Below are 17,239 nucleotides of genomic sequence, written 5' to 3'. Positions count from 1 at the left end.
TCGCCAAGGCACTTCAACTTGATTTTTCTACGCAACTGAGATTTTTCTCACACCATAAATACACCAACGAATTAGAAGACAGATTATAAACTGGCCAAGTTGCCATATATGTCGCTCTTAGCGGTGCGGATGAAATGGAAGATTGGTTTCGTTGTGTAATTTCGCCTGCTTACAAGATTATGTATACCGAGATGGGCGGCACGGAGATAACAAAAACTCCTCTTATGTGTGCTGCTTATAACTGCAATAGCAGAAGAAAAAAGACAAGCCAAACAGTGGGTAATAAATATTAAACAAAAACTGTTGTTAAATAATCTGTAATAATCTTATACTCAACTTTACCAAAATATTTAATACTCATACACAGATACTTATGATCAGAAATATCAGCACATTCGTCCAATATTAACGAATAAAATAAATCCCTACAAAATTAACTACACATTCAAGCCTTTATGGCAAAATATCACGATCTATTACACGTGAGCACTTTGTCCTAAGTAACCTGACGATTATGAAAATGTGATTCATGCACGGCAAATCACAACGTCTCATAGAGGTGATCACTTGTTCTAACCGACAAATGAATTGCAATGTGCAGGCTTACAGCCAATTTTAAATGTAATGCTCTCTCCCTCTGGAAACAACAGGAATATGCTTTCATAACATTTGATTTGCGGCAAGAAACTAGTAGACAACATTCTTCTATGCACACTACTGCTAGCATGCTTTTTTCAAATTTGCTTCATGGGCTGTCAAACAGAAGTTGCATATTTTACAAAATACCTCATTAGTATTTTTTTAATCTGTATCCTCCGGAAACCAGACTGAAAATATCAATTTTCAGCATTAGGTATGTCTTTAGTCTAATGGGAATTTGTTTAAAATGTTGCTACTTTTGAATTGTTACTTAATACCAGTACCGAAATTAAGGCTTGATTATATAATTTTATTTAAACTACAATTGCCTTTAGCCCAGGGCCGCTTCTCCCGCTCTAAACTTATCAATGCCTAAAGTGAGTCTTTAAAATACATGTGCCAAAAATATCAAGTATTCACTTTAGGCACTGCTATTCATTTTACGCACTGCCAAAGAATGTACAATATTCAATGAAGAAATTCATTCAGCGCGAAATAAATGCAGTATTACACATAACACAAGTAAGTAACAAATTTAACGTTAAAGTTTACATTTTAGTCCGTATTATTGTGAGGTTACAATGTAACGGAAATTTCTTGCATTGTATGATTCCAATCCATGGTTATTTAATTCTTTACAGTTCTGACTTCACAAATGTAATTCAGGAACGTCTATAGAATGTACAGAATGCTATGTTAAAATCAGTAACTTCTTAACAAAAAATTATGAAAATGAGTAGTCTCATTCAGAATTAGAAGAAAAATTAACGCGAGAAGGAAAATATTATAGTAATTGAGATGACTGAATTCACAGAAGAGAATCACATAAAAGTGCAGTCTTATATTTTACAATCACCACAACTGAACATCTCACGTGTATACGAGCGCATCCTCTTTTAGACAACCAGATTCTGAAAAGATCTTATCATTCATATCACAACTGAATGCTTTCTCTCCTTGAGTGTACGAGAGCATGCCTCTTCAAAGTACTAGAAAGCGAAAATATCTTTCCTCAATAATCACAACTGAATGCATTCTCCTTTTTGTGTAATAGTGCATGCCTCTCTAGATTAGAAGATTGGGTAAATTTCTTTTCACATATATCGCAACTAAGCCTTCTCTTTTGTGTGTAACAGTGCATGCATCTTTAGATTACAAGATAGGGAAAATTTTTTTCCACATATATCACAACAGAATGCCTTCTGCTTTGTATGTAACAGTGCATGTCTCTTTAGATTAGAAGATTGATTAAATTTCTTTCCGCATATATCACACGTAAATGCCTTCTCCCCTGTATGTAAAACAGAATGTTTTTTTAAAGTAACGCATTGGGAGAACTTTCCACATATTTCACAAGTGAAATGTTTCTCGCCTGTATGTAAGAGTATGTGCTTTTTTAGATTACCGGATTCGGAAAATGTCTTTCCACATATATCACAAGTGAATGCTTTCTCTCCTGTATTTAAGATTACATGCTTTTTTGGATTACCAGATTCCGAAAATGTCTGCATGATTTCTCCCCTGTGTACGAGTGTATGCTTTCTTAAATTACAATTACGCGAAAATTGCTTTCCACACTTTTCACAACTGAATGCCTTGTCCCCTGTGTGTAATCGTGCATGCTTTTTAAGAACACTAGAATCCGAAAATTTCCTACCACATATGTCACAACCGAATGGCTTCTCCCCTGTGTGTATACGTCTATGCTTTTTCAAATTACTAGAAAAAGAAAATCTTTTTCTGCATATATCACAACCGAATGGCTTCTCACCTGTGTGTAAGCGTGAATGCTTTTTTAAATTACTAGAAAAAGAAAATTTTTTTCCGCATATGTCACAACTGAATGCCTTCTGCCCTGTATGTAGAAGTGCATGATTTTTAAGAGCACTAGAATCCGAAAATTTAGAACCACATATGTCACAACCGAATGGCTTCTGCCCAGTGTGTACGAGTGCATGTCTTTTCAGAGAACAAGGGACCGAAAATTTCTTTGCACATATGTGACAACTAAATGCCTTCTCCCGTGTGTGTACGAATGTATGCATTTTTAGAGTACTAGAATCCAAAAATTTTCTTCCACATAGATCACAACTGAATGGCTTCTCCCCTGTGTGTACGCGTGTATGCTTTTTTAAATTACTAAGAAAAGAAAATTTTTTTTCGCATATATCACAACTGAATGCCTTCTGCCCTGAGTGTACGAGTGCATGTCTTTTCAGAGAACCAGCGACCGAGAATTCCTTTCCACATATGTGACAACTAAATGCCTTCTCCCGTGTGTGTACGAATGTATGCCTTTTTAGAGTACTAGAATCCAGAAATCTTCTTCCACATATGTCACAACCGAATGGCTTCTCCCCTGTGTGCACGCGTGTATGCTTTCTTAAATTACCAGAAAAAGAAAATTTTTTTCCGCATATATCACAACTGAATGCCTTCTGCCCTGTGTGTACCAGTGCATGTCTTTTCAGAGAACCAGCGACCGAAAATTTCTTTGCACATATTTCACAACTGAATGCCTTCTCCCCTGTGTGTGCGAAGGTATTCTTTTTTAGAGTAGTAGAATCCAAAAATGTTCTTCCATATATATCACAACTGAATGACTTCTCCCCACTGTGTACGAATCTATGCTTTTTTAAATCCCTGGTACGCGAAAATTCCTTTCCACATATATCACAACAGAAAGCCTTCTTGCGTGAATGTACTCGGGCATGATTTTTCAGTTTATAAGACTTCGAAAATGTCTTTCGACAGACATCACAACTGAATGACTTGTCGCCTGTGTGTACGCAAGCGTTTTTTCGGAGAAAATCCATCTGCAAACAGTTCTTTCTACAATCATCGGACATCATTGGTCTCTTGTCCTCATGTAGAACAGTATGTCTTTTGAGTTCTATCCAATCCAAAAAACACTTTCCACAAACATCACATTTCAATTTCTTCTCACATGTTTCCAGGCATTCATCTTCTGTAATAATGTGGCAGCAAGGTGGAACTTCAGTGCTGTGAAGAAAATGTGCTGTTAATAGGAGCAAGAAGACAGAAGAAGAATAAAGCACCAAAGAAAAACTACATCGAAAACAAATATATTACACATATTAAATATGTGGAAGTATGCAGTGTCAGTTCTCAGCAATAAAATTATTAGTTTGCTCTAATACTGTAATCATATACATACATCAACGTTACGATTATCCATATCAGGTTTCATGCAATTTCAACAACTCCTTTTCGGTGCGTGATTTTTTTTGTGAGTGAGTGTATGTGGAAGTACACAAGTTAATTCTCATAAGTGCTTTATAGTTGGTCTTTTACGACGCATTATGAACAACTGTCGTTGGTTGTCTAGCGTCTGAATGAGATGAAAATGCATATGCTAGCAAGATCAGTCCAGATCCCAGCGCCAAAAGCTACGCAGAATTTTCTCTTAATGGGTTGAGAGGAAAACCACGAAAAATAACTCAACACCACAGAACTATTATTTCAGTAAACATATATTTCGATTAATAGATTTTACGCAGCTGCTTTTCTTGTGTGGAATTCTGCACGACAGTTACTTCTTCACGGTCCAGTGTGTCAATCACTCAGAAATAGCTGACAAGTTCCACCTGCTCCAGCAACTGAATAGTTATATAAAGGTGTAAAATAATGAAAACTTCAAGTAAAGATATGGGGGATAACATTACTGTCATCCTCTTTTAAGGTTTGGAGACTGGAAATGGAAAAATGAAAACAAATCATTTACAAAGGAGTTAATAAGGATGGGTAGGGGGAAGGATGGATACATAGACAGACTATTGCACAAAAGTATAAATGGACGAACAGACTGACAGACAGATAATGATAAAGAGAAACAGTTAAGGAGAGACAGATATACAGATATACAAAAACAAAGAGACACATACAGACAGATTTACATGTGAACATATGAATTCTGAATAATGAGTCCTTCATTTGAATGATAATGATGTTGAAAATAATTAGTAATTCCTATTCTTCGTCATTATTATTTAAATAAAGCAATGAAACCAACAAAGAAGTAAAGGCCCACACACTTCACTCACCCTTCGGTAAATACTTCATTCTCTTCTGCCGTTACTTGTAGTTCGACCTCATCCTGCTCTTTATGTATCTCACATGCCTCGTCCTGCAAAAGAGTACGTGAAGATAAGCTATAGAAAAATAATAGCTGAAGGCTCAGTGGATGGTAGCTTAAATGCAGCAGACTAGATTTTAAATCCTACTTAATCCAGTAAACAATTCAAACATTATTGGTATAGAATGAAGATCAAATTAATAAATACGAAAACCAAATATTATGTAATTTTATGAGCAATTTCCCATTTTAAGACACAATTACAAAAACTATAAGTCAATTGGAAGGAGTAAATAAGAAAGTTACTTCAATCATATTCTCAGATGGTCATATGTGAGTAGCATTGAGAAAGACCTAATTCACAAGTGACCAAATTGTTACGGTAAAATTGGTGATGGAAATTTTTGGTAAGGTAGTTTGAAACTATTTCAGACATCTCTGGATTTATAACAAGCATACGACAAACTACATGAACGAATGTAATATCAAATAGTCTGTTTCATTTTCAGTCTATCACTTATGAAGTTATGGCAGCAGAAGTAGATTCTGTTACGTAATTGGAATATACTAATATGCATCACGAATGTTTTCGACTTTTTTTGTGTAAGTCATCTTCAGGTGAATGTAAATTACAAACAGACAAGTACAATTGAACATAGGTGAAAATATATAAAGATAAAAAGCTCATATAAACATAAGTAAAAATTTAACCTTTCTCGCTCATTTTAAAAAGGTTAAATGGCGTCAAACATAATATTGAATTAAAATTAAATTAAAGCATTCAGATAAAAACATTCCAATAAAGTTGTTGTTTTCTTTTCTAATGCCAGGCGTATGACAATAAATTCATTTGACCTCTTGCACTGCAATATTCTTCAAAGATATTATCATGGTCAGCCACTGAAGCACAGATTTTGAGGTGTTCCGAATCCATTTCTTGGTTTGAGTTGCACAATGGGCCGTTAGGGGACTGATATATTCCAATTGTACGCAGGTATTTGGCGAAACAATCATGGCCTGTTGCCAATCTAAATGCAGTTACAGACGATTTTCGTGGTAAATCGGTAATTAACTGTGGATTATGATGCAGAGAGATACATTTTTTCCCTCGAGATTGTGTTATCAAATTTTGTTTGTTGAAGTCTAAGTATGGAGATTTAATAAATCTTTTCACAGAGTAATACGTAGATTTAGTAACAGGTCTGTAAGTAGCAGGGCTGCCCTTCTTTGCTAATGCATCCGCATTCTCGTTGCCTAGGATTCCAAAACGGGATGGTATCCATTGTCCTGCAGACATTCTGGGGGTTGTGTGTGAATGAAGTAGCCACCAAAACGTTAAAATATGGTGTTCACTTAAATCGGCTACAACTTGCCATTTTCATTCCAATATGAAATGAGTACCATTAAGGTAAAATTATCCAGAGGTAAAACAGTCCCCCAATCAGATCTCCGGGCGGCGACAGCTTTAATGGTACAGAATCAACTAAACATCTGGCGGTATAACATCAGAAGGTAGATGTCTATTCTTACTCAGTCTTTCGCCGCAATGAGAGGCATTAATATGAAAAGTGTACAGTGGAGGCTTTCCGAGGTTGTAGCGTTCTCGTCTTGGCGTTACATGGTAGATTGAGCGAAGGTTAATAAAGGTCTAAAACGATTTGAAAAAGGAGAAAAAGTAAGTTCACAGTGTAAACAACAATGGAAGAAATTACCTCCACTATAAATATTTAGGAGGATATTTTCTCTATTATTATGTTTATTCACTCCACTTACGGCCTTAACCTCTTTATTTTTTAAAAGAGCCCAGTTCCATCTTATTGCTCCCAATCCTAACTGTGGTTTACTGCCAGAGTTTCAACTCCATGAAATGAATTCATGGCCTTCCCTACGTAACAGTGCGAGGTTGCTACTGCAGGGAGGAGGGGAATGGCAAAGAAACGCTGAAGTAGATGTGTGGTTTTGCTATTACATCTCCCAGTCCACACCTGTGGAGTAACAGTCAGCGCGTCTGGCCGCGAAACCAGGTAGCCCAGGTTCGAATCTCGGTCGGAGCAATTTATCAGGTTGAAGTTTCTCCCGGGGATTTTCGTGAACCCAATACGAGCAAATACTAGCTAACTTTCGGTGCTGGGCCCCGGACTCATTTCACCGGCATTATCAGCTTCATATCATTCAGACACTAAATAACCTAGATGTTGATACAACGTCGTAAAATAACCCAATAAAATTAAAAAAATTACATCTCCCAACTCTGTAAGCTCCGGAAAAATAGCTGAGATAGATAATAGCGATTTTGTCACAGCATGATTGTTCTGTTCAGATGATTTTCGGTGTGTTTGGCCCTGTTTACTGTCTACAGATTTTCAAGTCGTCCAGAACTGAATGTCACTGTAATCAACGTATATCTGAACTAGCCACGAGGAATAGCCATGTTTGTCACGAGCAGAAAAATGTTTATATTAACACACGTATGCAAATTTAAATGATATGCCAGTGCCATGCATTATATGAACTATATTGTTTAGTGCAGCGTGCATACCGAAGAAAAAAAACACGCATTGAATTGTCATCGTGATGTGCGGGCATGTATACTCAATCAGGAATATTTGTGAATGATTTGGAGAATAATTCATGGAAAAATATAGCGACTGCACATCTTCACTAACAGAAAGTTGCTGACATTAAGCTTTTGAGTTGGAATAATATTAATTAGATTTCAGTTATTTTGACCTACAACTTAACCTTCTGATTTGTAACTGTCTGGACACTGACGTAAAATATAGGTAGATCAATCGACACCATCTGAGAGTCCCATATCGGGCAGAGATAGTGATATCTCAGAGCTGTGATTTTGGAACTGCAGTCACAGTTGGATCCAGTGACAAACCTATCACACAGACAAATTCACAAGCCTTCAAAGCACACTCCAACAATACTTTCAAGTAATCGCTGTGAACTCTGACGTGCATGCATATTTCCCAACTACTGACGTCACAAGAAATAGGTGTCTATGATATGGATTTCAACCATCAAAAGAATTTGAAAAGAAAAATTACAAGAAACCTAATTAACCGTATTCCCTACACCAGCCACGAAACATAAGTAAACTCACCAACCACCGAGTAACTCTATACTGGGTTGTCAATTAAATTAGAAGTGGATATTGTATGATTATCAACAGTGATTAAAAAATTCAAAATTGATATGATTTAGTAAAAGTTCAGCATCACTTTATTGAATAAAAATTGAGTGGAATTAATTCACCAATTACTAAAGAACGAAATATTTGGCAGATGTAGGCTAAAATCGTTTCACTGGTGACGTGAATCTATCGGTCACATAAGCCAGTATGTAACAGAGAGAAAAATACCGACTAACACACATACCTCCGCTTCGCTTTTAATGATGGGAAAATGAATTGGCACAGGAGATTCCTCACATGTCATCTCTGATTTCAGATCACAGCTGTGATCCATACATTCCGTCTTCATTTCAGTCATGTGCAGATCTAATACATTTTCTTCCTGCAAAACATAAAACATAATAATATGTCATATAACACAAGTCTCACGAAAAACCACTGACAGTTTCAAAGTTTCTCCACTCTATCAATAATCCTTATGTCAAGGATTTCACGTGTACGCATTCCAGAGTCAGTAGTGAAATAATTTGTATGAACAGTCGAAAGTATCCAATGAAGAGTCGGTGTTGTCTGATCAATAAGTTGGATGAAGGAAGATGCTTATATCACGTGACATATGTCTACACATTACTCTGCAAGTAGGAAAAATTGTATTCATAAAATCTTGGTAATTTAACTTATTTCAAAGTTCTTGTTCCGTGTTGATGTAAGTTCTGGATTTTAATGGTGTATGTCCACAGTCCAGGTATGCTTTTTTAATGTTGTTTATAAAGTCGATAAACATTTGGTGAGCTTGTGTTCTTCCATTGGCAATCGGAATGGTGCTACGAGAACTCAAATATACAATATATAGATCCTCGGTTTTTAGTGTTTTATCTGGTAACCTAATAATCCTTGTTCAATGCATCAATATGCACTACTTTCGTTCGCTGTGTCCATGGCTTTACATAATTCGTGGAAGTTAAAGTTCTTTCGTGATGCACTAGTTATCGTAAGATTACTAAAATATTAAAGTCTTTAGTCTAAGTGGAGTAGTGTAGTCAATCGATTTAATATACGTAAATAAGACAATCGATAGTAGATATGTAAAGTAATGCTATCTTTTGAATATTTACCATATTAATTGACTGGTGTGTATAATAAACGTTAATTAAATTTTAGGTTCTTTCCGAGGTCACTTGTCATTAGGGTAACAGCAAACCAATGAACTGTATTCTATTATATAACAATGAAATTATATCTGTAGTACGATGAAAGAGTAATGGAACAGAGAAAAATTCTCTCCGGCGCCGGGATTTGAACCCGGGTTTTCAGCTCTACGTGCTGATGCTTTATCCACTAAGCCACACCGGATACAACTCCGACGCCGGTTAGAATCGTCTCAGATTAAGCTCCAACTCTTGGGTTCCCTCTAGTGGCCGCCCTCTGCACTACGTCATAGATGTCTATGAACGCAGGACCGAAGTCCACACATGTGCTGAGGTGCAGCTTAATCTGAGACGATTCTAACCGGCGTCGGAGTTGTATCCGGTGTTGCTTAGTGGATAAAGCATCAGCACGTAGAGCTGAAAACCCGGGTTCAAATCCCGGCGCCGGAGAGAATTTTTCTCCGTTCCATTACTCTTTCATCGTATGATAACGCAGAATATCTGCATGGAAATATCATATGTACTTCGGTACATTAAAATAATATATATATCTGTAGTGCTCGGGAAAAGTGACACAAGTCAGTCTCCACAAACCTTTTTTGATAATTTATTGACAACTTACGGAACATCTATTCGCTTGGAAAAAAAAAAAAAATACATAGGTATTCCTCCTGTTGTGCCCAGGGATTATGATAAGCAATCATATCTTTGTTATAACCATAAGCAATATATTTTCACTTTCATTTAAAGTAATGAAATCGTACTTGTTAAAGCATTCAGACATCCTTTGACATACGATAGAGATCGCTTCCTGTTTCGAAAGATTACAGGGTACAGTTTAGTTAATGTCAGCATAGTCCAGTCCTCGAACATGCAGAAATTCGTACGCTTACATTTATATCACGAAGTCAGCCTTAGCAACAGCTGACATACAACGTGCAGCGTCTCTCGCGAGACATCAATTTCTATTGGTTACTGGTAAATCAAAAACAGAGATTCAGTCGTGAGAGTTCCTTAAATCTGTATTGTTCTAAGTGACGACTGGAAACGCCGATTTGAAAGAATGGTTAAGAATCAGAAGCGTGGTGTTTAGTGAAAGCAATACCGTCTTTTTAGAAGATTCGCGGGTAACATAGCGTCACTCTGTTACGTCACAAAGGACGCGGTTCGAGAATTGATAAAAGGACATGAAACGTTGAAACCGCGGTCATCAGTTATTGGTCAAGATAGCGGTCATGGAGTAGCGCCCGACGTCCAGGAAGAAATCCAGAATATGGCATCGTCTGTGAACAGCATTAGGGTTCGCCTACTATCTATTGTAAGTAAAATCATCAGATCATTCTTTAAACTTTTCATTTAACTAGTTATCTAGGTACTTCAGAATAAACAGAAATTTTCATTCTTTCCAAATCGTTCAATACTCAATATTTAATAATTTATTTGAAGTAACTTGATATTTTATTAATAAACTTAGTAATAGTGAATTTCTACGCTTGTGGTTATTTCGAAAGCCTGAGATTACATTCTAAGTAGGAATTCCTCCTGTCCATAAGAAAGAACAGTTTATAAAGTATAACGCAGTGTCTGATTCGTTTGTGTTATTTTGATAGAGATTATAACTCGCGATTATCTCAAAGATAAGCCATCCGCCCTTGTCGTGGCAAGTGGCACGATAAAACACTGGTGTCAGATATGATAGAGCTTAACAATAAATTATGGTGTCAGAAATGGTATAATAAATATTGGTGTCAGAATTAGTATAACAAAAACTGGTGTCAGAAATGTGCACAACACTCCCATTACAATAATTCATACAGAAAAAATCAAATCGACATAAACCAGTCTAAGTTGTCAACAAGTTATCAAAAAAGGTTTGTGAAAACTGACTTATGTCACTTTTCCCAAGCATTGCAGATATATTTAATGAATTTGGGAGTATTTCACGTTAATAGTGTCTAAGTATAATTTTTTAAGAGTTTATTCTTCAACGAATTCGTAACATAATGCCTATCATGGTGGTTCACTGAACAAAATGTTCTACAATCGGATTACGGGGTATTCAAAGTTGAGTGATGTATTCCAATTTGAGTTTGAACTTTTTTACAATAAAGTAGGCAGGGTGTGAAATAGAGAAAAATATGTGAGGAAGAGTGGATAGTGAAAAGGTGTAGAGTGAAAGAAAAATAAGAGGTGGTAGAGGGGCTTAGGGGGCGTAAGCCCCCCTATTTCATTCCTATTTTCAAGGATTATCATTGTGTGTGACGTCACTTGTACGTCTGGATGATTAGCAAGTAAGTCTTGGATATTACTGAAAAGCCTCGTCTAGAATGATTTCAGTGTTCACAAGCTCTCCGTTTGTTTATTGAAGGGTTGGGTGTGAAGACATGATTAATTCTTCCTACTGGTGTAAGTCAGTGTGAGGAAGCTACGTACTACAGAATGGAGGAGGATGGAGAAAGGATCTCTAAAGTAGTCTTTGTGATATGACTTTATTGGGTGATTACAGAGGCGTATACTGGTTAAAGGGTTTGGGCTACCGCTGACCCTATTATTACACAAAATATATCTAACAATTACTTTAATTTTAATTACTATGGTAAAACAAATAATACAAAATTATTACATTATGTTATATTATAAACTTTTTCTTTTGTAATTTCCTTGGGCTACCGCCGGTAGCCCCGGTAGCCCGCAAAATACGCCCCTTGGTAATTATAAACAAATGATACCTAGAAATGGGCATCAAATACGTGAAGTTTGGCTAATAAACAATTTAAAAAGAAGAACTGAAAAGAAAAAGGATCAACACAATTAAGATTATTTCCTAAAGCAGGTGCAAAGTACAACATTAGTCACCTACTACGGGATTAACTGAAAGTGGCCCGCATTCCATACTAAACTGTCAAATTAAAGGAGGCATGGTACAAATTATCAGTGGAGATGAAATCATCACATGTATATCATTTTGTACACGTTAAGCATTGCAGTTTCTATGCTAAAACAGGGGGCGAAAAGAATCACGAAAAATGTAGCATGGAGAAATGAACAGCATGAAAGCATCAATTGTATCCCCTGTCACCCGAATGTAGCAGCCACATCAGCCAGTGAAGAACAGAGAGAACTAGCGACCAACACACTAAATAAACTGCACTCACCTCGACTTCACTTTTGACGAAGGAAATGTCTATTGGCATATGAGTTTTATCAAATATCATCTCAGATTTTACTTCATAGCTGTGGTCCATACATTCTGTCTTTATTCCAGTCACTTGCAGATCTAATACATTTCCTTCCTGCAACACACAAAAGAAGATAATTATGAAATGCACCATATGTAGTTGTTCACGATAAACCACTGACTATATTTAATGCCCCTCCACTGTATTATTAAATCCTGATGTCAACGAAAGCAAGTGTAGACACATCAGAGTCAGTTGTGATATAGTTTGTACAGAAAGCATGGTAACGCAGCATATAAAAGAATAGCTGTATATTATTAGATTGTTTTGTTTAAGTACATTATTACGCGTTTTTACATTTGCACAAACTAACACATTTCACTTCAGAATTACTTAATTTATTTATAAAATGTATGTTTGGAAATTTGAAACATACTTTAATATGATTTATTGCATTAGGTATTTCTTCTGAGGGTAATCAGTGGCAGAAAATAGCAGAGTTGTTCGGTTAAAAGTTGATTCGAGCAGCAATTATCTGCGAACACTGATGTCTCTCATTATATTACTACAGCGAGACATATTAGATTGCAGGCTATATAATCTGTACCTCAAAGCTAAGACCATGGTAGGAAATGAGTGCCATGTTTAAAGCAGTGATATCTCCTTGTTGATGAAACTAGTAGCAAGGCATCACAAATAAACTATTCTTCCAGTTTAGGAACTAAATCTGTCTGGCATATTAGCTGATGCGTCTTCACCAGGTAGGAATTTTGTCATAACACATTTTGAATCTTTGTGATCAAACTGAGAAAGTACAACAACTGGCGAAGTCTGGTTCCGAGGACCAGTTAAAATGGCAGGGAAGAACATCACGATAATCATAAGACACCCCTGCACTGGTCAGACCATAGTGCACCGTCAATGAGATAAGAGGAAGTTAGGTCAGTATTCAGCTGATCAGATATTCCCTGTGTGGTCTCTCGCGCCAGGTCATTGCTGGATGTTTTTTTCCGCCCACACGATAAGCTATATTGCTATAAACATATTTAGAAAATAAATAGCAAGTAGTAGTCACTCTCATATGGAATACCTGAAGTTTCTCCTCTTCTATATCTGTGCTATTACTTAGTTCTAATGCTAGAGTGTCGATCTCGCGTTCCATCTTGATTACGTCTATCATGCCTGAAAAAGAAAAAAAAAAAAAGGAAACTTAAATTGACAGGGAATATGTCACCCATTTGGATATACTTACTAGTAGCTTAGCTGGAATAATAATTCCATATATTGGTAGCAGACACAAACAAACAATCATGTTGATTCTAGGGCTGTTAATGTGCCTCTACATGGTTCAATTATCTGTGCCTATACGCATGTAATCAGGGAAAATTATGAAAGAATGAAGTTGAAATCGTAGGTTCAATTGAAATGTATGTATGGATTGTGTCTACACGGTGGACTGTGTTGTTGAACGCCATCTTCACTACGTATATATGTGTATTAATAAAATATACCATTAAGGTACAGTCCAAGGAAGAGTCCCTGTTTTCCCGATGAATAAGATGGGTGACGTAATAGCACAGTCTAGTAAAGACAGTCACGAAGCTTGAGTTGTGAGGGTACTAGGAACAATAGACTGTGCAGGAACTATTTCGCATTCTCTGTAATGAGGCGATAGGTAGCGATCCTAGTGCTTAGCAACTACCTATGGATGCATATTTACTACGTATTGAGTTTCGTGACTGTATATACTAGACTGTGGCAATAGGGCTATATGACGTCACGTATGTCTGCACATTAGATTGCAAGTTCGAAGAACTGTCTTAATAAAACTGTGACAATGAAACATAGCTAAATAAGATTAATTGAATACTAAATGAAGTTGAGTAGCAATTCGATTTCATATACGTATAGTAACAAAATTGATAGTGGATAAGGGTAGTAACGCAGTCATATCATATGAGTTCCCTGTTCAATATAAACTTAATTGATTCGAGATCTAGTTGCCATATTAACTGTAATAAGTTTAATGGCAAACTAATGAATTCAGTTCTAATATATAATAATAATAGAGCCATATGTTTAATAACTTTGGAAGTATTAGATGTTAATTGTTCGTAAGTATGCTATAATTCTTGAGGGTTTGTTCAGCAACAAATTCGTTCTATAATGGCTATTATGGTGTTTCACTAAATGAAAAGTTCAATGATTGAATCCCGGCGTATGTATAAATAAATTAGATATTTCAATATAATCAGGAAAATGTCTAGAGGGAGAGTAGTGAAATGGTGTAAGATAAGAGAAAGAAATGTAAGGCAGTGGGAGTGTCGGGGACGGCAGCCTCCAACTAAATTCATGTTTTCAAGTATTGCCATGGTACATGATGCCGACTACCACGTCGTCTATCTTCTATTGGTCTGAAAATACAGCGAGTGAATCTTGCATTTTAGCAATATTCTATATCAATCCAAAACTTAGACCTAGTTCATTCTCAAATTTGTCATTGAACACTCCATAGGCACTCGTATTTGCGATAATCTTCAATAAAGCTAATCACATTTGCAGCCATTTTCAGCTTAAAAGGTCGAACACCTCCAAAGAAAAGAATTTTCAATTTATTCTCGGCCATCTAAAACAATCAGTGCTCGCTACGAGCTACTAAGGTAGGTATACCCGTAACATGCCATGAAGGCACTTGGGGGGGGGCATGGAGGTAGAGCCCCATGCTTTCCATGACCTCGGCACTAGAATGAGGTAGTGTGGTCGGCACCACGCTCTGACCGCCTTTTACCCCCGGGAAAGACCCGGTACTCAATTTTATAGGAGGCTGAGTGAACCTCGGGGCCGTTCTGAAAGTTTGGCAACGAGAAAAAATCCTGTCACCACCTGGGATCGAACCCCGGACCTTCCAGTCCGTAGCCAGCTGCTCTACCAACTGAGCTACCCGGCCGCAGCGACTATTGAACAAAATACGCACAGGCTGCCCACCGGCGTGTGTAGCTTTCAATTGCCGTATGCCCTGACATTTTAACTGGAAAAAGATAGGGACAATTGAATGCGTTTCGTTCACGCTTGCATTCGTTATTTGAATTATTAAAGTTGAACCGTGTAGATGCACTTTTACAGTATTTCCCAGACAACGCCGGAAAATTGAAGACTGAGGTTGTGTAAGGGGAAAATTTCAGTATACGGATTCTCACTGACAATTATATCTTAAAATATTAAAAAGAGCAGAGATTTGTCTGCGTTTATCAAATGCGCATCATCATGCTTACGAAAAGGCACTTTTCAACGCCAATAATTTATTTTGTGTGCACAAGGTTAAAATTTTGAAGTAAGCGGGAAAGGAAGGAATCCGTGTTCTGAAATTTATCCCTACAAAGAACAGACGGATTCGAAAGCATGTGTGGATGCTCTTTAATTCAAAAGTTCAAGCTTTTTATCGCTCGAACTCCATTTGTGAAGATCAGATCATATAACTTACAATTATATAGAATACAATATAATTTAACAGTAAACTTACCTATATGAAACATAAATTAACGTAGTTATAACCCTCCTTCAAATATCAACCTGCATAGTTCCAACCGTTGCTTACAAGATTATAATCTCGTTAGAACCGGTTCCAACTTCATTATTTTAACCAAAGAGTTAAAAAGAGGGAATTCTCTTTAAACTCGTTGATTTTAAACAGTTTGTTCAGGATGAAGTAATCAAAGAAGCTGTGACAGGAGCTGTGTTGTCGTCAGACACTTCAACTTGATTTTCAGCAGAACTGAGATTTTTCCCACAATCTAAATAAACCAACAGTGGATGATCAGTGCGACGCACAGTGGCCCGAATCGCTTAAAACCCGGACAAAAGTAATAACTCTGTTTCAAGTGGTCATTTAACTTGAAATTTGGTAAACTTATTACTAATAAAATGTATCTAACGTGTGAAAATTTTAATGACATTTGAAAATGAATATGTACCCCGCTTGAGGGGTGAGATAATTATGCGTTCAGTAATAAGGGCCAAATTAGATATTTTTATCACACTCGTGTTATTTTATTGCAAAACTCGATAAATGTAATAATTATACTCATTTTATGTACACGAGTTCATCAGCAACCCCTAATATAAGGGTTGAAATGTTACGTAAGTTATGTAATCGACAAGCTTAAAATTATGTGTAACCTGTATAAGTTATAATAAAAATTCAATTGAGGATTGTATTTTTGTGGGTGAGTACATTCTTTCATTTAATAACATAAATAATATATATAATCCGTTAATATTTTCGTAATTTTGTAGGGGTGTCCAAAATGTTACGTATCATTCAATACTTTTTTTTATTGGGTTATTTTACGACGCTGTATCAACGTCTAGGTTATTTGGCGTCTGAATGAAATGAAGGTGATAATGCCGGTGAAATGAGTCCGGGGTCCAGCATCGAAAGTTACCCAGCATTTGATCGTATTGGGTTGAGGGAAAACCCCGGAAAAAACCTCAACCAGGTAACTTGCCCCGACCGGGATTCGAACCCGGGCCACCTGGTTTCGCGGCCAGACGCGCTGACCGTTACTCCACAAGTGTGGACCATTCAATACTAGTGGTAATATAACTTGTATGAACTTGCACACTTGTAAATTCCATTACATTATTGTGCTAAATTATATCAGAATATCTACATTTTTATGTCGTCCTCGGTAGCGTTGCGCTGGCCTTCTGTGCTCGAGGATGGGGGTTCGATCCCGGCCGATGTTATTTAAGTGTGTTTAAATGCGACGGGCTCATGTCAGTAGATTTACTGGCATGTAAAAGAACTCCTGCGGGACAAAATTCCGGCACACCGGCGACGCTGATATAACCTCTGCAGTTGCGAGCGTCAAATAAACCATAATTTATTTTTTATTTTATCTACATTTTTATATATTTTGTTGTGAAGTTTATGGCTAAGCAGAAATAAAGTATGTATTTTGCTGTTTACGAAGGTGTTGAGCATTTGCATCTGAGAAGAATGCCTTGGATGCACTGAGTAGTTTCATTGTTGTAA

The 17,239-nt window shown here is 36.8% G+C and overlaps 1 protein-coding gene across 1 annotated transcript; it reads right to left on the bottom strand.

Annotated features, from left to right (window-relative positions):
- Window positions 1–332: 332 nt before the first annotated feature.
- LOC138691676 (zinc finger protein 493-like) lies at window positions 333–16,130 on the bottom strand. The gene is made up of 6 exons (XM_069813887.1): window positions 15,725–16,130; window positions 13,295–13,386; window positions 12,181–12,318; window positions 8,122–8,259; window positions 4,704–4,786; window positions 333–3,642 (listed from the first exon to the last, which is right to left on the bottom strand). The coding sequence occupies exons 1-6, from the start codon at window positions 15,735–15,737 to the stop codon at window positions 1,749–1,751; spliced, it is 2,358 nt and encodes a 785-aa protein (XP_069669988.1). The 5' UTR covers window positions 15,738–16,130; the 3' UTR covers window positions 333–1,748.
- Between the last annotated feature and the right edge of the window lie 1,109 nt (window positions 16,131–17,239).

This window comes from Periplaneta americana, chromosome 16 (genome assembly GCF_040183065.1).
Source record: "Periplaneta americana isolate PAMFEO1 chromosome 16, P.americana_PAMFEO1_priV1, whole genome shotgun sequence".
Taxonomy (NCBI): Eukaryota; Metazoa; Arthropoda; class Insecta; order Blattodea; family Blattidae; genus Periplaneta; species Periplaneta americana.
The sequence above is the reverse complement of the archived record's forward strand: the minus strand, read 5'-3'. Positions and strand labels throughout refer to the sequence as shown.